The sequence below is a fragment of the Simochromis diagramma genome, unplaced genomic scaffold (assembly GCF_900408965.1).
Source record: "Simochromis diagramma unplaced genomic scaffold, fSimDia1.1 OVJJ01000387.1, whole genome shotgun sequence".
In the NCBI taxonomy this organism is placed as follows: Eukaryota; Metazoa; Chordata; class Actinopteri; order Cichliformes; family Cichlidae; genus Simochromis; species Simochromis diagramma.
In genome coordinates, this window is record NW_024387152.1 from 1,367,624 (window position 1) to 1,392,811 (window position 25,188).

The following is a 25,188-nucleotide window of genomic DNA, read 5'->3' on the forward strand; positions in this document are numbered from 1 at the left end:
ATATATACAAAAACATTTCAAAAAATAGTCTTTAAAATCGAAAACTCCTTTAATAAAAAGTAAAAAATATTTTTAGGAGTGAATTATCTGATTTTACTGGGTTGTAAAACAAAGGCGCCGTCATTAGTTATAATCATTTCTGTCTGTGGTTACGGATCAACGGCGCACAATAGGACCGTCTCCACCTCAGCATCATCACCACCCCTCCACCCAACACGTACGCACACACACGCGCGCACCTTTCTCCATCCATCCTTTTTAATATCTCTTTCCTCGTCAAACTCTGTAACCCCTTCTTCTGCCCAATGAGCGAGAGGAGCTATCAGCGCGAACCCTCCCTCATGTCTCTCTCTCTTTCTCTCTCTCAGCTCGGACACTGTCCACCGTGCACTAATAAAGGAGAGATCCGGTGCAAGCATCCGACCCAGCACACAGCCGACAGAACCGCAGTCTCTCGTCTGAAAACACTTGGCTCCAGCGCTGATTCGGACCCTACTTTTGCCCCTGAACCAAGTTAAAAACAAAACAAACAAACAAAACGAAAACAAGGATAAGTGTTTGTGCGGGAACTAACTACCGACACTTGTTGCTCGCCTCTCCAGGTAAACCTCCAGTTGGCATCCAGAAGCTCTCAGTGGAGAGTCTGGTGCGCACATGGCACCGACAACGCGCTCCTCTCTTTGCTGACAGCCGCGCTACATGAAGCCAAACATTGGATAATGAGGCCTCCCTGCTGCACGGCTACTCTCACACCTCACAATATCAAGTGAAGTTTGGAGTTTCTTCTGAGATTTGATTTTTTTTTTTGTGGTCTTTTTTGGTACATTTGGGCTAAAAAAAAAGTGAGGAAAAGTCATGTTGGGGTTAAACAGGATTCCCAGTCTCCGTGCAGCTCAGATTCAGCGCTGTGGTTCGCCGGCGGGAGCTAGACTCTCACCCCGATCTTCTTCATGCCAGAACGCCGGTGCCAGTTCGAGGATTTATTGCGCGTGTCTGTTGTTGCTGCTGCTTGTGACGCCTCGGGTGGACTCCTCATGGTGGTGAGTCTGCATCCATCACACATACTGGCCTGCCTGCTACACTGATTTATTTACTACATCATCATCATTATTACGCTAATGATAATTTAGCATAACGATTTTAAATGATACAATTTAAAATGGCCACAAAATATAACGGATTATTCTAACGAAACTGAAGCTTTAACTCAGCTCTATTTTCTTTCCCTAGAAAACTGTTCAGGGATCCAAAGCGAGATCAACTGTAACTTATGAAGATTATTTAATCGCTTTTTCCCCGAAAGCAAAAAAGAAACAAAAAACCCCCAAAAACCTTCATTCCAGCTAATTTTCCAGCAGCGAACAGAAAAGGCGGTTATGAGGGTTTGGATCAGTTAATTTATTATCGCGGACGCACTGCACAGCTGACAGTGCTTCTCTCATCGGAACTGATGGCAACATTTTAATACTCTCTTTTTTCCTTTCTTTTCTTTTTTTGTTTAGAAAATTTTGTGCAGAATCTAAATGTGCTGGGTTATAATAGTCGCATATCTGCCACCACAGATTGCGCTCACGACTGATTTTACGAGGTAGTGAGTGTGAAGAAAAACTCTTAATGCGCTTTTCTGTCATCGTCCAATTTAATTCCAACTGACTCGAAAATGAGCAAAGAGCAGGACAGGACGTTAAAGTAAGAAAAAGAAAATCGTATGAGTTCATGAGTAAGATTCAAACTTCTAAAATGCCTTTTCTTCGTGTCGGTGTGCTGGCCTGCCATGTTGCGGAATAATAATAGAGCGATAAACGTAATTTATGTCGGCGCTGTTGGCTGAGCGCGTGTTCGGCTCAGCTGGAGCCCGCATTGGACGAGGCACAGCAGTCATTAATTCACCAGGTACCACTCACAAACACACATGACTTCACTAAAACACCACCCAAACCAGCCGCGCAGCGCGTAGGCGAACGGGTTAAAAAATATCTCACTGCCTGCGCACTAACATAAGTGAAAATGTCCATGCCTGTGAGTGTGTTTACAGGAGAAGTGTCTGTGTGTGGGCAGGCGCAGCGATGATGGAATGCCTAATAGTTTGTGTAGATTGAAAGCAGTTATGGGTAGAGGCTTTGACTTGGCATTACTGACTTTGGGTGGGATTCAGTGTGTAGGAGATATACTGCTTCCTCTAACTGTTCCTTATATTTATTCATAGATTTATTTAGTTGTTTGTTTTTGGTGGAAGGCTGCTGAGAGGTGACATGGACAGAGCAGGAGCTGTACCACCTTAGGGTGGGAGCAAAAATGTTGCGGGCTGTTGTAGCCACTTGAGAAATGAGCAAAATAATATGTTCGATTTAATAAAATTGCTGTATATGTTCATCCGAAATGAAGACTTTGCTGTATTAATTGGGAGGGGACAATAAAACAGAGATGTGAGTGTGCGTTGCTGACATTCATCCTTTGTGCGTGCCTCTATCAGAAGTTTAACTTGGGTTCCTTATATGTAACAGAAAAGAAAAGTAATTTCATATTTACTTGGTCTGTTTTCTTTTTCTTTTGCATTAGTAACAAGTTCTGTCTGTGTCATTTAAAATCAGAGCACAGCTCGGTGTCACCATGTGTCCCAGTCGTCTTTCTCTGGTGACCCACAGTGCAGCAAGTTGTTTTAGACCTGTGGATAATGATTTACTATCCTATAAAATCCACAAGTCCTCCTTACTCTCAGAAAGAGGGCGAGAGCGAAGAGAGAAAATTAAGTGTGAATTGCTGCTCTGGCACTTTCCTTTGATGAGCACTCTGTTCTTTTTTCCCTCCCCTCTAATCCCTCTCTGGGGAGTGTAGAGTCTCCAGTCTCCATCCTCTTGCCCGGCCTCATAAAACATGGCCACACAGCTACAGGCTCCCTGGCCTCTCCTCACTGAACCGCCAAAGCCTTGTGACTACGAAGCTGCAAGAGGTCTCGCGCTCACGCACACACACCGAGAGGCCTATCACAATTAGAGTTTATTCTGGGCAATCTCAATGCACCATTTATCTTGATAGGACATTGTAAAAGTCTGTTTTATTATGGCGAGGGAGAGAGACTGCACGAGGCATGCAGGGGAACAGTGAGCAAGATGAGAGCAATCAGGCAGAGGACAGAGAGGAATAAAGTGAGTAAATGGGTTCTTAGTTTGACAGGGTTATTGGAGGCCCCAGACGTCCTGCTCTGATTTGTGACAGCATGATTTCAACTATGTCTTTGGGAAACATTTAAACACACGTACACACACAGGTCTTGTGGGGAGAGGTTAAGTGCTTATTTATTTGGAGAGCGGAGTAAATGGTTTCCACTCCCCTCCTACTCGCAAACCTTAAACTGTTAAGTGTAGTGAACTCTGACTTACAGAGGACTGGAACTGCCGCTCACCACCTATAGGTGCGTGTTTCCACTTGTGCCTACATGTTCTCATAAGGGCACCAGGGTTTAGCAATCAGTTACAATATATAATCAATCGCTCTTGCCTGCTGATTTTTGAGTACGCATGGCCAGGGGATGGTGGATTCAGTTTGAAATAGCTCTAAATGTGTTTGCCCCCCTTTTGTTTGTTTATCGTAGGTATATCGGCGCACTCGGTGCCCGTGTAATCTGTGACAACATCCCCGGCCTGGTGAACAAGCAGCGGCAGCTTTGCCAACGCCACCCTGACATCATGCAGGCAATTGGGGAGGGAACCAAAGAGTGGATCAGAGAGTGCCAGCACCAGTTCAGACACCATCGATGGAACTGCAGCACACTGGACCGTGACCACACTGTCTTTGGACGTGTCCTGCTGAGGAGTAAGTCTGCGTGTGTGTGGAAAGTAAATGTGATGCCGGAGGGAATGGAGGGTGAAGCCAAGCTCTGACTGTGACTATGGGAATCCTCATTTTCACCTTTCTCGTTCAGTTTTTCTTCCTTTTCTTTCACTTCTCTTTGTTCTCTCTTGCTTTTCCTACTTTACGTATGCTAGTACGCCGTGTTTACAGTCAGTAATGGACTGTTGTAATGCTTATGCCTCATCAATAAACACACACACACATCAAGACGTGGAATTGTCGTCATTTGGTTTTTCAGCCCCTGCCAGAAATTTCAACTTTGCTGCACAGTCATGCATACACAAAGGCACAGTCCCATACATATTTTGCTAAGGCAGCGGATGTGTAAATCATCCTCTTGAAGACCTTTACAAGTGAGAACAATCACCTGGTGATTTAGCATTAAAGATTAAATGATACGTTATTCATAATGATTTTCTTTCCCAAATGCTTTCTCAGCACTAAATGACTATTGTTGCATTCTGAATGTAGCATGGGTGCAGGTACAAGGAGTGTCACTGTGATGCTAATCCTTCAAATTATATGCATGGATTATGCTTTTTGTTTCTCTTTGTTGCATAGAAGGAAATCCTCCATTAGCAGCTGCTCACTGTTGTGTCGGGGCGCAGGTTGCACGAAAAGATGTTTGTCTCCGCGAACTCGGTTTCTGACATCGCTGACTTTCCGTGGCCTGCTACTGCTATCCCAAGCATGTGTGGGGGCTGATGATGCATGGAACAAAAAGTAGCAGATATGGAGATAAAGGCTGCATGTGTGTGTGGGGTGGAGAGGAATAAACAGTAATGTAGATGTAAATATTTAGAGAGATATTCTCACTGTCAGACAAACATCGCAGGTTTGAAAGATGACCAGCAGTGCCCTCCTCAGCCCTCTCCCACATACAACCCCGCCCCACCCCCGCTGCCCCCATCTCCTCACAGACGAAATGGGACACTCCAGTGAATACAGAGCATGCAGGTTGGATCGCACAAACTCTTAAGGAGCAGGGTGAATGTGAAGTGTCCCACCCTTAGTTAGCTAAAGTGCTGGTATTTTCATTTCGTGAAACTTAATCCTTTGACACATTTTGAGAAGAAGGTCTCGCTTCACTAATGCAGCTAGGTGCTAAAAGCTTGAAATGCAAAAGCGCTTCTGATGAATGCAGTCAGCATTACTGTATCCTAGCTTCTTCCAGGTTATCAGACAAATGCAAACATCTTTAAAAGGAGGGCGCACGCGGTGGTTCAGCTAAAGATATGAAGTGCAAATCAAACATGAACATGAGAAATAAACCTGAGCGCTTTTCTAGCCTGAGGACGTTGGATCAAAATGCAAATGTGTCAATTATGGTTTATACTTCCAGGAGCTGAATGTTCTAAGAACAATATAATACATTATAATATCAATATAGGGTCAAAGATGATGCTCACTGAGTCCATCCAACTAATGATTTTTGGATTTTTGTTAAATGCCACTTGTTTTCTCAGGGCGAGATTGTGAAATCATTAGGGCTTTTATCTTTATCGACTTTCATGGCTAATTTCTGTTTAAATATCCTGACCTGGGCAAACTGACAGACCAAATAGCCAAGTTATTGCTTGTGAAATTCACTAGCAGCCAGTTTTAAAAATAGGGATTAACGACCTCATTTCAGCTTCATTTCAGGTTCTCCTGTTTGTTTTGAACTTTGAGCACAGAGACACCAAATAAAAATGGTTTTTATCCCGTCGATAAACTGTCTAAAAATGAAGAAGCTCCTTGCCTCTTGCTGCCATGTTTTTTGGATTGTTCATTCCCGGAGGTGCTGCAAAAAGCAACTGTGACCAAACACTATATCTAATTCTCTCTGTGTCTTTGGCCAAACAAAAGATGAGTCATATTCTAAAGAACGAAAGAGACCAGAAAAGAACAGATGAGCAGAGCAATGGTAGATAATGCTGTCATGACATCACCCTGGCGCTGATTAATGGGGTATCACTGTGTCTGTATTCAAACAATTTATGTGAGCAGAGGAGAGCCCCACAGCTAGGATTATTTCCATGATAATATTTAAACAGAGCTGGTGTATACTCTACTTCAAGCCTGATATGCCCTGTCAGCTGCACCTTCAGTGTCCTCATACCTAGGCCCTGTCATAGCATTATGTATATTTGTGTATGCATGATAACATGTGGGCTGCAAAGTCTTTGGAACTCAGAGAATCTATTGCATGGCATGATATGAGTAACTGCAGTTTCCGTATTCAGAAACGGATTATGTTATTCTAACCTCTACCCCCATCTAACCTCTGTTTCTCATTTGGCTTTTCTGCTTTTACTCTCAGGCAGCCGTGAAGCAGCATTCGTCTATGCCATCTCCTCAGCAGGAGTGGTCTACGCGCTCACTCGAGCCTGCAGCCAGGGGGAGCTGAGGACGTGCAACTGCGACCCACACAAACGCGGACGAGATAAAGACGATAGAGGAGAATTTGACTGGGGTGGCTGTAGCGATAACATCAACTACGGGATAAAATTTGCCAAAACCTTCATAGATGCCAAAGAGAGAACGGTCCGAGATGCTCGGGCACTCATGAACCTACACAACAACCGCTGTGGCAGAACAGTAAGTGTGTGACTGCTATGCATTAAGACACATTGAATATAAGGAACCCCTGATGTGGATGTTTCAAGCGTACATTTAACAACATTTAAAAGCAAACAGACACTTTCAGTTTTATGTTCCCGAACTGGATAATCATCAGTGGCTTTCACAGTTACATTGTTACTGAATCTACATGTGAAAACTATGGTGGCCCTGAAAGGTTAAAAACACTGCTGATTAAGAAAACAGGAGCAAAATAGAAAAATGCTGCAAAAGCACAAATAAACATATTAAAGTTCAATAAAACACAATGGACAAAAAATCTCACAAAAACAACCCAAAGAGGGAACTCAGAACTCACATGTCAGAATTCAGGAGTGACTTCACTCCCGAGTTAGCGCGTTGCAGTGGTAATGGTAAATGGCCTGTATTTGTATAGCGCTTTTACTAGTCCCCCCCTAGGAATCCCAAAGCACACACACATTCACTCACTGGTGGAGGCAGCTACAGGTGTAGCCACAGCTGCCCTGGAGCAGACTGACAGAGGCGAGGCTGCCATATCGCGCCATCCGCCCTTCTGGCCAATACCAGTAGGTAGTAGGTGAAGTGTCTTGCCCAAGGACACAACAACCGAGACTGTCCGAGCCGGGGCTCGAACCGGCAACCTTCCGATTACAAGGCGAACTCCCAACTCTTGAGCCACGATCGCCCCGTGGTAAAGTCTTAAAAGTGAAAACAGGATTTGTTTTGGTTATTAGCAGGATAGAAACAGTCATGTACAGCCAGCAATGCAGCATATTTGCTCTTTTCCACTTAAAAGCACGGCTGCAGCACCTTCATGCATAGAGCCTGGGTCAGTGCTCTGTGTATGGCTTATTATTTAGCAACTCATAAATACACAACAGTTGCAAGTTTTAGAGTTTTAGCACTGTTTACATTCACTTGGACTGTTGGGACTTAGGGTTGGTGGGGGTGTCCCAGATTAAGATTTTGACATCTTAAATAATCTGGAAGAGCACAACAACAAATCAATAATTGTATAACATTTACCCACAGTCTTATTAGAGTCTAGTGAATAAAACACACGTTACCCTGCATTTCTTTTTCTCCAAACATTCTGTCTCAGTGCGATCCTTCACATGTTTTGGTTTTTGTCACTTCTGCAGCTGTTTCGTCACATTAATGTCTCTCAAAAACACTTCCACTGTGTCTTGTGTGTTTTTGCTGTTTTTTTCTTAAATTGCAGTGTGGTTGACCTCTCAGGGCCACCGTAGAAACCATCCAGGCAGAGATGAAAACGGTGTTGTCTTCATATGTTAATTCTAATCCGATGTGAATCGGATTCATTACAAAATTCAGTAGAACATCTCTTTCTGGAAATGGCATCCAGCCCCATGGTAATTTGCTGATGGCAGTGACGTTGGGAAATTCAGTAAAAAACAAGCTAATTAACTCAAAACCTGAGCTGACAAAGCTAAAACTACCCACAAGACATTGGGTGTAGTAAGAGGTCATAATTTGCATAAAAGAAAATAAAAATAAAAAATCCTGCAGTGGTGCTGCATTCTGAGAATTTGCAAAATCTCCTTCACTTAGGCGGTGAAGCGCTTCATGAAGCTGGAGTGTAAATGTCACGGAGTGAGCGGCTCTTGTACGCTACGGACATGCTGGAATGCTATGTCAGACTTCAGGAAGACGGGTGACTACCTGAGGAGAAAATACAACGGGGCTATCGAGGTGATGATGAATCAAGATGGGACAGGTCTCACTGTAGCTAACAAGGACTTCAGGAAGCCTACCAAAAATGACCTGGTGTACTTTGAGAGCTCCCCGGATTACTGCCTGCAAGACAAAGCAGCAGGTAAGACGGCAGAACTGAAAGACGGGGAAGCATTTTCTCATGGATGTTGATGGATTGCCCCGACTGTGTTATGTTTTAGTGGTGTTATGTGTATGCTGTGTGTATACTCATGCATGACTAGTGTGTTTGTGTGTGTCCGTGTGTGTGTGTGTGTGTGTAATGGTAGTCAGATAACACAGCCTGTGTGATGTCTGTGGAAGCTAATATCCTTGTACCCTGGGGAAACAGCCGTTGACGGCCGTGACCACCTGACCTCTGTCAGTCTCTGTCAACGCACACACACATATACACATGAGCCCATGGTCCGGGGATGTCTTCATCAACCTTTGCACAACGCACCTGATCATTTATGTCCGTTTCTGATTGGCTCTTTGATGGATGCATTACTATCAGACAGTTTTTGGGGCACTGACATCAATGCCCGCATCACCGAGAAGCTCTTCCCAGTTCTCCCTCACCCTTGCTCCCTTTGTCTGCCTTTTCCTTTGCCCCTCATCTGTCCTCCCCCTCTTTCTCACCTTCCCAGTGGAATCCACAGCCTAGGGACACAAGCAGCTAATTTAATTTCTGTCTGTCACAGTCTCTCTCCCTCTCTGTCTGTCTGAACTAAGCATAGCTGGAGGCCAAAGTGGGCCTCAGAGTGTGAGAGCCTGTCTGTCTGTCACGCTCCACTGTCCATTTAACCCGCACACACACACCCATACACACACATAGGGTGGCTTCAAAGGGAGCAGTGGCTTGGGAAAGGCAGTGTAACTATAGGCCACTCTACCAACACCGCATAGTTGTGTGTGTGGGTTTGTTGTTCTACGGGCAGCTTGTTGTGATAGGTAGCAGTTCAAACAGGGAGCTTCTCACACCAAACATGAGCGCTAATCTCGTTTGGGGTGACTTTCACATAAGACACAGACGATATGAAACGGCAATGGCCACACCGAGCGCTACGATACGTTCACTATTGGCCAACACGTTGCACTGATCACACCTCTGACATCTGTTGCAGAAATTTAAAAAAAGATTATTATTTGTATTACAGTGATTGCAAAGGCAAAGATAAACTTGATTAAAGGACGTACTTAAAGATGGTGAATTTTAAAAAAAAGTAAATTGTTGTACTTACATATTTCTGTTTTTAGCAGCCAGAGTACCTATCTTCTGATCATATATTCATATCTTATTGTATTTCATTTTCATTTTATAATTCAGACATGCAGCTCTGCCTCTTTGTTGCGCAGCCACGTTTCTAATAAAGATTTTGGTTGCTTGAAAAACAAGACAAAGATATTTATCAGATGTTCAACACATTGGATCCAGGTGTGCTCCTGCAGGGCTGACGTTACCTGCTTGCCTCCATGTTTATCCTTGTGCCAGAATCACTTCATACCTTCTATGGCACAATTTTCATCCTCTTTATACTTCCCAAAGACAGTTTGCTTTGGCAGGTGATTGGTCAGCCATCGGGAGACGTGACCTAACTGCTACATGCTCTTCCTAATGTTTTTCCCTGTTGTCTCGGTCTCGTTATGTCTTGCCACCTGATGCCAAGTATCTGGCGAGAGGGATGCTGGGTGTGCTAAACTGTGTGTGCTTGAGAAATGTCTCTTTTTTTTAAAAAAACAAAACCAAGATGCTAAAGGTTTAATTTTATGTTTGCAATATATTTAAAAACAACCTGGATAAGAGTCATGTTTACCACTGTGTTATTTCAGCTCTTCTTCTAGCAACACTGTAAATGTTTGGGAGCTAAGCAGACTGCTGCAGATCTAAAATGTTTTCCCATTCTTGTTAGATATCAAGGCCTCCTTTGCATCATTTTATAATGCGCTGAATGTTTTCTGCACTGCAGGCAGCCTGGTGGGGCCGTGCTGCAGTAATACATGCAGGATGTGGTTTGCTGTTGTCTTCCTGAAATAAGCAAGTCATTGCCTGAAAAAGACTTAATTTGGACAGCAGCCTATGTTACTTAAAAACCTGCAATATTCTTTTATATATATATATTTTATAAGCTCTAAATTATGTATTCATTAAAAAAAACATACACAATGTCTTAACTTTTTAGGAAATTAGGTTTTACTTTTGCTGACAGCTCCTAACAAAAGGAGCCAATGCGTAAGTGCAGCCATGTTGCAACCAGATGAATTTCAGATATGAAAACAGGAGGGGAAGGCCAAACAGTGTAGATAAGGATGACTGAGTCCGTTGAATTATGATCAATCTAAATAATTCAGAACACTTTTAGTGTATGGTATTTTATACACAAGTTTAGACCTGTAAATCATCAGTGTGACTCTATCGATATCTGACGACAGCCTTGTGTTTAGAGCTGAGTAAGTAGCAGAGAAGTGAAACGGGACCAGTAAATTCTGTTTTGCCATTCTGTTGCAGGTTCCCTGGGCACAGCCGGACGGGTCTGCAATAAGACATCGCGCGGCACAGACGGCTGTGAGGTCATGTGCTGTGGGCGTGGCTACGACACCACGAGAGTCAAGCAAATCACCAAGTGCGAGTGCAAGTTCAAGTGGTGCTGCTCTGTGGAGTGTAAGGACTGTGAGGAAGCTGTAGACATACACACGTGCAAGGCTCCCAAACGAGCTGAATGGCTGGACCAGACCTGAGGACACGCCCCCTACGCTCCCTGCAATGCAACCCCGCCCCTTTCCCCTGTGCAGGATATCCTGTGGAACACGGCATTCTGGGAAAGTTTGTCCAAAAGTGCTCTGCATCTCCGCCTTCCCCTTTCCCGCAACCTCGACTCAATGCATGGCTTTTCTACCCGTCTCTGTGAAAGCACTAGAATTCAGTACCCGTCAATATGAATTAATACCCATTAGCCCCTGTTTGTGAACGGCCCTGTGACTGAACTGCTGGGATCAGATGAACAGTGATACCACCTTTGGGGTTCAGGTGGGTTAGGCTTTCACTGAAGACTCAGTTGTTGGGTTGAAATGGTTTGCTGCTTTCATGATGCTTTAAAGACGAATTTTGACATTAACTGAGCCTTCAGACATATCCAGTATTATTACAACAACATCATATACTCACATAACGTTGCTTCATTTTGGGGGAAACACTTTTACCTAAAAAAGAAAACGAAAAAAGAATACTAGGTTGGACTTGGTAAGTGCAATTTGAGTGGACATCTGAGTGTAAGTTTGGCTGTGTGCGGCCAAGCAGTCCAAACAGAGGACTAACAGACGACGGAGACACAGACATTGTGTTATTGGAACTTTGAATGCGACTGCAAAAACAAAAAAACAGAAGAAGGAGGAAAAAAAGCTGTTTAAAGCGATTTATTTAAGCTGTAAAGTGCTGTTTGGTTTCTCTTTCGAGGAAGACGCTGCACTACATTGGCTGACAAAAGGAGAGAGACGAGCACTCCCATTACTGTGATTATCTGGCGTGCTCCAGTTTTCAGCTTGCTGCTGAGAAGAAGATGAAGAAAACCAAACCTTGATGGCTGTTCAGTCACACCAAACCATAACATCAGACAGATTTCACTTCTTTGCTCTTCATCTTGCTTGTATAACATTGTGTATATTGCCTTATCTAAGCAGATGTTCATATGAAATATATGGTGCATTAGTCTGACACTGGAATCCTGGTTTTTTGTTCAGACGAGCATATTGAGGCTGCAGAGCCAGTCTGTAAACATTACATGCTGTCATAACGTGCCGTGTTATTGCCATCACACGCACGCACACACACACACACACACACACACACACACACACACACACACACACACACACACTGGAGCACTAATAATACAATCTATGTCAGTACAAAGGCTGATTCTGTGTGGGTTGGGGAGGGTGTGTGATATCAGTCAAGGGGAGGGAAGTGTTTGATTAAAGGCCCAGCTTAAACCCCAACCCCTGCTGGCCCTATCCCACCCTGCGCTATGTGGAATTCCAGGTGGGTCCCAGGCTAATGACTAGATGGCTGTAATTACCCGGGGCTGTTGATAGCTGGTGATTGGACATGGTTGTGCCACAGAGGACCTAGTGTGGGCTCCTGCTGGGACCACATTTAATCAAAGGCTTCTTGGCCGGCTTATCAAAGGGAATACTTTTCCAGCAATCTTCTTTGCTTCAGCCCCCTCAGCTCCCCAGACTCTCTGTCCAGTTCAGTCTCAGTTATATTAGAGAGTCCAGAGACTCCCGATAAGATGTACGGGATATCACATACAAGAACAAAAAGACCTGACAGATAAAGCTTTGAACTGCTGCTTCTTCACCACAGCTAAAATTTGTCTTATTACAATATTTTGATGCAAGTTGTAATACCTGAAGCTGTTTCAGAAACCATCCGTTCTTCTCCTCAGCCCGGAGAGATCATCTCTGGGCTCTCTGCATCTGCAGGCTGTGGTCTGGAGACCACAGTGGTCTTTTAATAGCCATGGGAGGCCAATATCATTAGATAAGATAAGCTTTATTGTCCCTTAGGGTAATTTTATCAAGCCATTCCAGTCACTGAGACTATTCTAGTGCCAGCGTCCGGTGGCAGAGTCTATCTGTGTCCTGGATGCCAGGCTGGGAGCATTCCAGTTCAAGAGTATGACAGGCAAACCATTACTCTTTGCTGCTGGCAGGCAGCAGGAAGAGAAGAGGGAGGCTGTACTAACTGAGGGGACAAATAAAGCATCAAACAACACAGAGGGTTTAAAGGATACATCATTTTCTTGGTCAGCTTAGATCCTTTCCTGTTTGGTTACTGGCACAGTAGGTTAGGATTACTCACTAAATTAACTGCTGCATTTAGGATTTTTTTTAAATTGGGTAGCTTAACTAACACAAACAGTAAGATGCAGAATAGCCAAAGTAAACAAACCAAAAGTAGGACACAATTTTGCAAAGATCCGTCACATTTTAGAGACTGCACCGCTCATCTCGAGGAAAGTTTTTGGAGGTGGTTGGTTTTCCAGTACAGCGAGGAATTATTTCATGATTACTGACATTACAGGTGTGCCAGCGTGTTCTGACTTCCAAATAAAGAAGCCCCCCCTTTTCCCCTGTTGTAGCAGCGCTTGCCATGTTTCCAGTTCTCAGCAATTAACTTAGTGGGCTATTATCAAAATCAATACAAACAATGGCCAAAGCTGTAACATAAAATCTAGGCTGTAGTAAATCAAAGTTATCCGTTAATCCCGTAAGGCCAAGTAGCCTGACTTGGATCACTGCTTTGAGAGGAGCTTTGTGGTAAAGTCACAAGGTACAAGCGCTGCTCAGATGGAGCTGAATTTTCTGCATTTTCTCTTTAAAAAGCGGAGAGCTTTCAAACTGGTATAATGAAAAATGCTGCTGTAAGTGTCTGTGGATTTTTTTTCACATTTTCTAAATTTTTAAGTGTTTTTTCATTTTAAACACTTGCTCTATATTTTCTCTGTCTTGCTCTCTAAACTCCTCCTGTGTCTCAGTACTGACAGTTAAAAAGATTTATAAACCTTATGCCCCGGCTGTAATGCGTGTCAGTCTGAGCTCTGGGAGCCAAATGACAACAACTCTGAGAATAGAGAATGAACTCCGGTTACATATAAATCCGTGAACACTCATGCTAGAGGTACATAGGCAGAACTTAAGCTTACACTGGAAGAGAGATTTTAATGACAGTGGGGAGGAAGACGCTGACTTAAACTGGTAGATTTAGGAGAGAAAGAAATGTATAAGGTTACCCAGAGAGCTGGCGGGCATGTTTATCAGCAGATCCTAATCTGAGCCAAACTATGTTCCTCACAATTCATCATCATTACCCGCCCCGTGTGGCACATCTCTTTGACCGCCCTCCATCCACCTCCCCCCTCCCTCGACCACCTCCGATACAGGCGTCCTGTTGGTGGGAATCTAGCCGGAGATCCACCTTGGGGGTGGTCTGGGTGTCGGCCATGCGATCTGTTTTGCACACATATTCACATGTACGTACCTGCACGCTTGTATAGCACCCCATCACTGCTCCCTGAACTACCCTATCACCTGTCTGGTAAAACCCTCAGCGTGTTGGCGGTCCTTCCTACTGTGTCACTCACCGATCATGACCAATGCATCGCAACATACAAGTGTTTGTGTGTGTGTGCAGTGGGATGAGTTTACGCCTCAAGGCCAGAAGGACCTGTTTTCAGGTTTAACGTGAGTCTAGTAAGGTCGGGGGTCATAAAGTTTAGGCGTATTAACAGAAAAGCTCTGGCACTGTGAATGACCAGCAGCGATTTGCTGCCTGTTGACACCTCCTAAACATTAAGAGCTTGCTCATGTAGCTAAGCTCTCCTCAGGCTGGCCAGCAATGAGGTAAAGCTATTCAGGAGAACACCTGCTTTGCTGGATTTAAATCTGGCCTGCAGTGAGCTGCTCACTCTTGTCAACTCCTTCACTCATCTTTTATTCTTTTGCTCTGCCTCTATTTGATGTGGTGGGTGTCAGCCATTAGGTATTACACGGTGTAGCTTTGCAGAAACACTGTTGGATTGGAGGGCCTTTGGGAGCAGCAGGAGGTGCAGATTTGTTAGGGAGCTCAAACTAATATTCACGTGACCTCCTGAGACCTGCCTGAGGAGTGTAAAGACAGAAAGGGAGGAAAAAAGCACGAGTATGAATTGATGTGTGCTTTAAGTGGAAAAAGGGATTATGACATTAAAGATTTATCTGCTGAGATCCACTGCAACTGCCCTCCAACCCCCAAATTGTCCAGTTTTTCACTAACTGCTGCCTTTGCTCAGCCGCTCATGTAGCTGAGTGACTGCAAAGCATTGTGGTACAGCAGTGCAATGCAAAAACTATAGCCAACACACTGGTCTGAGAGGCTTGCCAAATCAATTCTGGCAAAAAAAACTTTCCTCTAAACTTTTTCATTCACACATACTGTTGTAGATGCAATATTTCCCTTGCTTTTGCAATTTGCTCCAACTGACGCATACAAGCATATGTCAGTGGACCTAAAGGAATTTTCCAGAGCAGAAAGCTTGTTTGACCTGGTCCATCATCAATTTGTCATCACTAATATATTCGTGATTTAACTCCTGACTGCTGGGCCAGAAGTCAAGCTTAGTGTTGGCTTGAAGAATACACAGGCGAGAGCTCAGTGCTGAGCCGGAGTCAGACAGTTAGAGAGTTAGTCGCGGTGAATTCTTCACCGTACAAGGTGTGGGCCGCAATGTGACGAGGTTTGTATATGTGTGTGACAGTGAGAGTGTGTTTATCTCCCTCCCTGTGTGGGGATTTACAGACACACCTCGCAAGGCACAAACAACAGTGACCTGGAAAAATAGCCGAAATTCCACCAACATACCAGGAAATCTGGGGGTTAGGCTGACAATACACAAGCAAGACAGAGGTGTGGGAAATGGGAGAGATACAGGGTCAGGGTGTAGGCCTCACAGATACAGATACCAATGAGTGATACCAGCTGACTCACGCTGATGCTGACACTAACAGTGATACCGTGGCTACCTGAGTGGCATTGACAGATAGATCCTGGAGCGCACACACAATCACGGCTTCTAATTAGCATGCGATGTGCCACAAAGCTATCCTTGTTCCTCAGACTTCTGGAAGTGGGAACAATATCTAGTGTTACCAGTGTTACAAACCGTCCAATCTGATCTTAGTAAAAGTCCCTTTTTTGTTGAGGTAAAGTAGTTTAACTGCACATTTAATCTCTGGGATTTCTAATTTTCATAAAAAGAAGTGAAATTTCAATAATCCCATCTTTTCTACATGATAAAGAAATGCTTTATAGTGCAATGTCGTGGTTGAGCTGAGAAACATTTGTTAGTAGGACTGAAATTACTGTCCTGTGATTATAAAAAGTTTCTGTTAATTCACAGAAAAATTCCTATTTATTTATTTATTTTACTGTGGAATTGTGAAAAACAAATTTATATAGCCAAAAGTGGAAAAACATGACTTTCCGCCTCATTTAATTGATTATATCTTACTTAATCACTTTGGCGTAGTATGAATGTCCATGTGGGTGAGATTGGAGTTTTTGCTGGGCCCATTCTGGCCCCTGGGCCTTACGTTGGACACCTCTGTTTTAAAAGATCTCAATAACAATGTTAAGAGGCAAGAAAGTAAAAGCATCCACTGGAGTGTATACCTGTACTCAAACACGTTCACAACTGTGTGTTTGTTGATGCTGAGAGTGGTGCAGATGTGTCGAGTCACTGGAGTCAACATCCCTCTGTCAGTCTCCAATCGTCCTCACCTTCAAAAACACAAACCACTGAAGACACACACAGTTTCAGCCATGTGACGGATCCCAAACTCTGACCGCACAAACAAACACTCTCCATGTGGAATGTGGGAGGCTGTTGTTTGTGTTCGGAGGTGCACATTTATCCAGTGTTCTTTCCCCAAACGCTCTGTAAATTTGCATTGGCACAGAAGTCGGTCCGTACACACAATTACAGAAACCTGACATTATCTTTAGCTTTATGTCTGTTTTACTTTTCCATCTACAGCCATTTGCATAAGCAGCAAATGCTTCGCCTGTCGTGATTTCACCTTCTACCCACATTGAGACAGTTGATCAGGAGCAAGGACACGGTACAGTAGCCCCTATCTCTCAGTAAACAGTGGTAAACAGAGCAAGCGCTCGGCATGAAATGGAGGAATACTGCACACAAAACATTTACATAGAGCTGCCACAGGAACAATATCATTTCAGTTTTACAATAAAGTGCTGGCCTAACAAAAACAACTGACGGAAACTCATCTGTCCCTCTGCCTGTTCGGAGTGACTTGTTTATGCTCTGGCCTCCCACTCTGTGTAAGGAGATAATTCAATCAAGTATAATAGAGCTTTCACACGAGCTTAACCCAGCTTCAATCCTAATGCTGCCGGACCAAACCTGGAGCCTGATCTCATATATCTAGCATTTCATCCTGTACCACAGCAGCAGATGAGAGGTTTTAAAGTTACTGTTCATAATTTAACATTAATGAAAATCAGAGGATGTAGTTTTACTGCTAAACAGTGAATCAGTTTAATGTTGTTCTAAATTAACATTCATGGTTTATTTGGAAATTTAAAAAAAAAACACAACTCAAAACTAAAGCAGTGTGGAAAAGATGACATCATAACGCAGTGCAACAACCTGCATTATTGCAGATAAAGGTTTAGGTGGAAAATAGAAGCTTTGTGTTGTGACTGGTGCCCCAGTGCCTGAAAGAGTGGTGGTATTTTAAATTGCACCCAGGGGCACACCACACCTTCTTTTGGCAATACTCCATTGTGTCTACATCTCTCTCCAGTACCTACAGCCAACTACTGACATTGTTTTGATCCATCTCAGAATGGAAAACTGTTCCTCTCGTGCAGAGAGTGTAGGGGCAGCCAGCAGCACTATAGTTAGTATACATTATGCATCACACATGGAACTTATGAATGTGTTGTATATACATTGTTCATGCACAGACCCATGCCCACAGTGTTACATGCAACTGATAAATTATCTAAAAGAACATTTCGTCTAACCTCCATATATGTTTCACAGTTGCAAAACCTGTGCAGCAGCATGCAAGTTCACTAAATCACCAGATGCTCTATTCAAACACATGTGCTATATGCAAACACTAAAACTGGGTCATAGAATTGAATTTATGGCATCTGCATGATGGACGCCTCGATATTACGGTAAAGAAAGCTGCAAGCTGGAAAATTATTTGAGACATATCAGAAACGTTTTCCATTCTGGCAACATAGAGGCATAGATGTTAACTGCACATGACTTTTATGCATGCACGTGTTAAACACGAGAGGGTAGCGTGATTTTGTACAATGCTAAGATAAAGCGCACTCACATCTTCATTACTGGCTAAGAGATCCAAATCTATCAAGTGTTTGAACTGGGATAGTTTAGAGGAGAGTAAACAACAGTCTAATGTGTTTATCAGGCACTAAAGCACACACCAACAGCTGTTTACCACACAGAGAGCCAAAACGCATACAACAACAGCACCAAGGACATGCAGTCTGATGGCACTGCACAGTATAAGTGAAAGGTGATGTTGAGAGGGCTTTGCCTTTGAAATGTTTGGGAGAATGTGAACGTATAATTACCCCCCATGTGAATATCCAGCTGCTGCAACATACCACTATCGTTTCAACAGAGAAAGGGAGAGTGAGACCTTAACATTTCCTACTACTAGTGCCAGTCAATCAACAAATTGCCTAATGCATTCTGACAAATAAATACAGTGCCAGACAATCAACCAGATGGAAGAAAGTGAGGCATGCAGCCATGCTTTAAAATAAAAACTGATAAATTAACTATGCATAGAGTAAATGCTTCTTACAACTGGATTTAATGAAAAGAATGCCAGGTTACTTCAAAGACATAATTTAATTCAAGGCATAGTTTCTTTAAATTCAGATGTGGATGAAAATGACATAAAAACAATTTCCTAAAAGTAAAATTCTGTATGTATCATAAAAACAAAAACACTAACTTTTATGGCATGAAACCATGTTCATCCATTCTGAATAATGACATGCTCCAACATACGATCTGAGCATTATTCAAAAAACCCAAAACCAAAGCAGTGGGATGTTTTGGGAGCTATGCTAATTTGCTGTGAGCTGGATGAAAAACAAAATGCTTAAAGCCCGTATAATTAATATGCATTTTCTAAACTCAGTTAGTCTCTTAGACTAACTGAGTTTAGTTTAATGGCTTAAAATAGCTTGCATGGCATAGTTTAAAACTCATAAAACCTCACCAACCAGCCACTTCAAAGTTACTAGTCTTAACATTAAAACTTGTTTTAAGACTGCGAGTGGAAAAATTGCATTCAGTGGTGGGAAAAAAGCAACACTACCAGACACTGTTTGCATAACCTGTGCAGCAAGCAAAGACTGAAAAGTTAGAACCAGCGCTGATGGGGAGTTAACAAAGCACCACACACCTGCAAAACTGCATATTGTGCAGCAAAGTTAGAACAGTTGTGTGGCGTAGGTGCAGCTCTTCCTGCTTCAGATGTTAGTGCTAATACCGATTTCATTAGGTACCCGTCTTTAATGCAAATATCTAATGAGCCAACCACATGGCAGCAACTTAGCGCATTTAGGCATGAAGACATGGTCAAGATGACAAGCTAAAGTTCAAACTCACTGTCAAAATTAGGAAGAAAAGTGATTTAAGTGACTTTGAATTGTTGTTGGTGCTAGATGTGCTGGTCTGAGTATTTCACAAAATGCTGATCTACTGGGATTTTCACATCTCTATCCATCTCTACCTGACTCTAGGGTTTACAGAGAGGTCCAAAAAAGTGAGCAGCAGTTCTCTGGGTGAAAAGTCTTTGTTGATGCCAGAGGTCAGAGGTGAATGGACTACTTTCAATTGATTAAAAGGCGAGAGTAACTCAAATAACCACTTCCAAAGTATGGAAAAGAGCATCTCTGAATGAACAGCACATCAATCCTACATCAGATGAGCTAAACCACATGGGGGATATTCTATAAGGGGATGTTTTCTTGCCACAATTTGGCCCCATATTACCACCTGAACATTGTTTAAGCCTACCTGAGTAATGTTACCTGACTATGTCTATCCCTATATGACTACAGTGAACCTAATTCTAATGACTCCTTCTAGCAGGATAGAAGCTCAAATAATCTCACACTGGTTTGTTGAACATGTCAGTGAGTTCAGGACACTGAGTTATTGAACTGAGAGCTGGTGACTGTCCAAAACAGCACTTCTGAGATGAGGTTAAATGGGAGTTTGCATCATGGATGACCAGCTGACAAGTTTGCAGCAACTGCTTGATGCTGTTATGTCAATGTGGACCAAAATCAGCGCCCTGTTGAATCTATGCAAAGACGAATCGAGACGGTTCAGAAGCCAAAAGGCTGTCCACCCTGAAGCTGTACCTAATAAAGAGGTCAGTAAGTGTATGGACGGATCAAATCTTCTTCAGTTCGACAACCTGTCTCAGCTTATTTATATTCTTAAGCAACATTTGACAGCAGACCACATTACTAACAATCTTTTTTTTAACCAAATAATAAAATATTTTTTCATGTTTCGACAGCACTATCTTGTTTGTCTAAACTGTGCACACACAACTTGCTTTGGTTACATGGAACCAGGCTGTTTTGTCTGGGCTGTGTAACTTCCTGACTCTCTATAACCAGGTTAGCTTTTTCACATGTGGAGATTTACACAAATTAAGTCATGAGATTAAATAGCATTTGTTATTAAATTTAGTAATTTTTATCTTCTTTGTTTAATTTGACATGTGAGGTTTAGTGTTTGTATATACTGTAGTCTGTGTGCGTGTGGGGGGTGAGTGAAGGTGGACAGTTGCAGTATTTCAAACAGCTATTTTTGTCTGTCCTGTGAGCAAGGACCTCCCGCACTGCTGTTTGTAAGAATATTTTTCATGCTTAGGTTAAATAACCAGGTTGTTTAACACAATCTCTGAGTGAGAGGAAGCCTGAGAAACTTTTCCTGGAGGAAAAGTTTAGTGGTAGTTAGGGAGAGAGGTGACGATGAATCAGACGATCAGCGTGTAGCAGTGTGGCTTCATGCTGAGAAATAGCACAAGAGATGTGATGCTTGCTTTGAGAGTGTTTATGGAGACGTACAAAGAAGGTAAGGAGGAGTCGCACTCTGTCTTTGTGGATCTAGAGAAAGCATATAATAGGGAGCCAAAAGAGGAGCTGTGGTACTGCCAGGAGTGGGACAGAAGTATGTGCAGGACATGTATGAGGACAGAGAGACAGGGGTGATGTATGCAGTAGGAGTGACAGATGGGTTCAAGGTGGGGGTGGGATTACATCAGCGATCTGATCAGAGCCCCACCTTGTTTGACATGGTGACAGATGAGGTCAGGCAAGAGCATCCTTGGACTGTGATGTTTGCAGATGACATTATGAACTGTAGTCAGATTAGGGAGCAGGTGAGAGAGAGTGAAGACGGAAAGAACAGAGGAAGTGAAGGTGGATGAGTTTCATTTCCTGGGGTCAATGGACAGAGCGCAAGAAAGGTAAAAATGAGAGACAGACAGGGTGGAAATAATGGAGACAAGTATCAGAGGGGATTTGTGACAGAAGGACAGAAGGTACTGAGATCTTCAATTACGTACTTTGGAGATATTGGCACCAACAAAAGGACATGAGCCTGAGCTGAAAATGCTAAAATTTCTATTGGGAGTGACCCAAATGGAAAGGATTGAGCAGTTTGGAGACAAAGAGAGAAAGTTAAAGCTGAGATGGTTTGGATATGGGCAGAACAGGGATAGTGGGTATATTAGTCAAGGATGTTGAAGCTGGAACTGCTAGACAGGAAGAAAAGAGGGAGACCAAGTCAAGAGTGAGGAAGATTAAAAGGAAAGTACATTACAAGTCTTTATATGACCTCTATTTTCTTAAGATTGACATTTTATTTTACAAATTAGAGATCAGAGGGATCCTGGATGGCATAAAGAGCATTTTTGTGGCATTTACTGTATGTTATCAAATCTGTTTGAGTCATGATGGTTTTAGAACTGACTGAATCCCTTTCCCTTTCTCTTTCTCAATATGTAAGAAGAAAGGGGCCAATAAAATCACAGACACAGCACATCCAAATCCTATTATGTGATTAATATGAAAATCCAAAATGCAAAATTGGTGTAAATGAATCAATCCATGAATCTATTATAAATGTTGTGGGTGCGATATGTACCCTGTTTTGCAAATATGAGTGGAATCTGCATGCCACGTGTGCAATTACCCAAGAAGCAAGCACTGGAGGCCTGGTTGGGAATCTTAGAGCAGACCATGTTCAGAGAGTCTGATAAATGTTATCTGCTAAAGCCTGCATAGATTGCTAAGGCCGGTTTCTATAGCACCAAGGATCCTTCATGCCTCTCTCAGGCCCTGTGTGTATACTGTCATGTCAGAAAAAAAAACAGTATCATCTGGCATCTCCAGACATCATTATCACAACCATCGACTGTCCAGTCCTCACACACACACACGGTCATTACCTTTAGCGATATGCAGCACTCTGACAACTGTAAGGACGGCGGTAGGTTGAGGGGGTCTGAGTGTGGGACCGAGCCCAGAAGAAAGAGGCCTCTCTGGTGTGAGGAGGGCAGGATCAGTGTGGCACTCAGCCCTGTCTGGATCCAGTAGTGAGTGTGATGCGAGAGGGGATGGTAGGAGATAAGTCCACTTCACCAAACTCAATGGGACACTTCAGCAGAAGCACAGCTCTCACCCTGAGCACCGTCTGTCTGAGAGTATGAAGGACAGAGACTTTCATTTGATTACAACAAAATTCAAATGAAAAACTGCTTACTTGTGTTAGTTTGTATAGTCATTTATGGTCTGAGTAGCACCATATAGTCCAGCGATGGTGCATCTAATAAGGCAGCATCACCGCAGAGGATATTTCATTTGTATAGGTACATACAAGCATTTAAGTGTGTGTGCGCACAGTGACAGAGACAGATTAGGTGTCTGAGAGGGACAGATGGCCTTACAACCAACCTCCACTCACTCATTGAGTGAGATAAAGAGCCACATTCTCTCTCTCTCTCACACACACACACACACACACACACACACACACACACACACACACACACACGCGCACACACACACACACTCCATTGCTGGCATCCAACCAATTGTGTGGAGAAATAACTCAACCCTTAACATGAACAAATAAGTGTGGATATTAGGCCTGTGCTGGGTCCGCTGAAAAACTGTAGATTCATCACAAGCTTCAAACAAACAGATTAGAAGACGACCGTCGTGGTATTCAAATGGACTTATAGGATTTGTCCGTGTATATACTCGGCCGAGCTGTGTGAGATTCGGGAGGGTTAGCAAGTATGAGTGTGTTTGTGTGTGTGTGTGTGCCAAAACAGTGACAGGACATTCTTCTACAAACAGGTTTTCAGCAAAGCTCTTATCTCCTGCTCTCTCCTCATCCATCCCCTTGTTTCGTCCTCTCGTCTGCTGGAAGAAACGCCTTTTGATTACATTTCCATCACAAATACGCTTGCAAAATGCAGCCTATTTCTCAGGAAGACAGCGTTGTAATAGGTAGACGCTTAAACCAGATGTAGAACAAATGACGGACAAAGTCAAGCAGCATTACTGGTTTGTGAGTGTTTTGGGAAGGTCTGTGTTTCCGGGTGACCCCAGTGGCCCAGTCTGCCTGTCTATTAGAGCCGGGGCTATTAGACCATCAGAAAGTGGGAGCATCCCCTCTTGCCATGGTGATAAGATCAAGGCATTCCGACAGCCAAAGCGGTCATTACCCTGCGCTCTAGCCCATAATGTTCCTCTATTAAAACACCCTGTTGCCATGGAAATGCAGCTGTGGCCATTTAAGTCATTTCTTGGCCCTGCTGTCTCTCTGGGTCATTGACACACACGCACACAAACACACAATGCACTGACATGTCGACTGATAAACATTTACACATGCACGCTGCTATCTGGGGCACTGTTTCCCTCCAACACGCACAGCAGAAACATGCACAGGTCCTGCTGTCTGGGCGTCTGGCTCATGCGGGGTCACGGCTGACCGGGCAGGAAGATGGTGAACATGGATGTCAGACGGTACAGTAAGACAGCCTGGAAGGCGGAGCCATTGTTACAGAATTTGGCTTCAAACACAGTCACAGACGTAGTCAAGTAGACGGATAGGAGGCTGACAGAAACACACGACAGATGCGTGCACAACACAAACACTGATCAGAGTAAACAAACACGTCGGGATGCTCAGAAGATTGTGTCAAACAAAGCCGACCCCCCTGTTCCACTAATCCTTTGGTGTCATCAGTAGACACCTCCTACGCTTGCACACACTTACAAACACACACACCAAATCATTCTTATAAACCACCAAACTCGACATCTTCCAGAAAAGCTTACCTAACCCTAATGAGCATCCTGTAAAGCTCAGGTTTATTGAACTCAGTTCATCTCTGTTCTGCTTTTTTCTAAATGCACCAACTTTCAGTTTTGCTCTTAGTTTAGTTGTTCTTAGCCCTTCTTGGGGTAGGGAATAACATTATAGTCTGTGTGGTGAGGGTTCATCAATAGCCCTTCTTGTTCTGCTACCTTAGGCTCAAAATCCTGAAAAACAGAACCACAAGCTAAATCTAGAATAGTAATCACTGATCATCAGATCCTCCTTCTGCTTGTGTTTTAACATCCGACCTTAAGAGACATCTAAATGGATTTGACATGTTTAACAATTTCCAATTCATGTGATATTTTCTGTGCCTTCAATGTAATTTATTTTAATACAAAAGCACCTCATTCTACCAAACACATGGGTGATATGCTGAATGAAACTTGTAGTAAAAAGTGCTTTGAATTACATTTTTTTTAAAAATGCTATATAAATACCAGTCCATTTGCCATAGTGGTCTCGAGCAGTAGTTCTCCAGGTTTCCTTCGGACATTTCAGACCTGACGATTTTCAAAGGAATTTGTTTGTTAAGCCACTTAACACTGACCAAGCATAAAAAACAAATTTAGCTCAAGGGACAAAGTAGAGTTGTGTCAACACATAATGAATAACTGCATATTTTCCCCCATTTCTTCAGCTGAATTTAAGAAAAAGGACAAAAGAAGAAGACAAAAGAACAGGAACTTAAAAAACTATCTACAGCAGATGAACAGTGTCTGTAATTCATGTACTTAAGAAAACTAACTATTGTTTGCTGAAGCCTCATCAAGATGGTCTCAGTGGAAAGGCGGATGTCAAGAAGTCATTCTTAAGGAAGGGAAACAGGAAGAAAGGCTTAAGTATGCCAAGTTACACAAGAACTGGACTGAAAATCAGCACCAGGTCTTTTGAATTGATGAATCTAAATATTAAATTTTTGATTCAAATTGTTTTGAATATGGATGGAGGAGGTCAGGAGAGACAAGGTGGATGTCTACAGCCATCTGTAAAGCACGGTGGAGGT

The 25,188-nt window shown here is 43.1% G+C and overlaps 1 protein-coding gene and 1 long non-coding RNA gene across 2 annotated transcripts in view; one reads left to right on the plus strand and one right to left on the minus strand.

The window, feature by feature from the left end:
- On the plus strand, positions 1-11,860 carry LOC120744006 (protein Wnt-2b-A). Its single transcript, XM_040048117.1, has 5 exons — positions 1-1,040; positions 3,593-3,813; positions 6,155-6,432; positions 8,008-8,272; positions 10,658-11,860. Exons 1-5 carry the CDS (start codon positions 856-858, stop codon positions 10,885-10,887), a joined length of 1,179 nt encoding a protein of 392 aa, XP_039904051.1. The 5' UTR covers positions 1-855; the 3' UTR covers positions 10,888-11,860.
- LOC120744030 overlaps positions 11,250-25,188 on the minus strand; it is a 23,729-nt gene continuing 9,790 nt past the window's right edge. The window contains exons 2-3 of the long non-coding RNA XR_005698287.1: positions 22,240-22,488; positions 11,250-11,349 (exon numbers count right to left, since the gene is read on the minus strand). This is a non-coding gene — a long non-coding RNA (uncharacterized LOC120744030). The remainder of the gene's footprint in view (positions 11,350-22,239; positions 22,489-25,188) is intronic.

Coding starts and splice junctions, on each gene's coding strand:
- LOC120744006 (XM_040048117.1), top strand. CDS start 856: ATGTTGGGGTTAAACAGGATTCCCAGTCTCCGTGCAGCTCAGATTCAG. Junction 1,041..3,592: donor CGGGTGGACTCCTCATGGTG/GTGAGTCTGCAT, acceptor TGTTTATCGTAG/GTATATCGGCGCACTCGGTG. Junction 3,814..6,154: donor TGGACGTGTCCTGCTGAGGA/GTAAGTCTGCGT, acceptor TTTTACTCTCAG/GCAGCCGTGAAGCAGCATTC.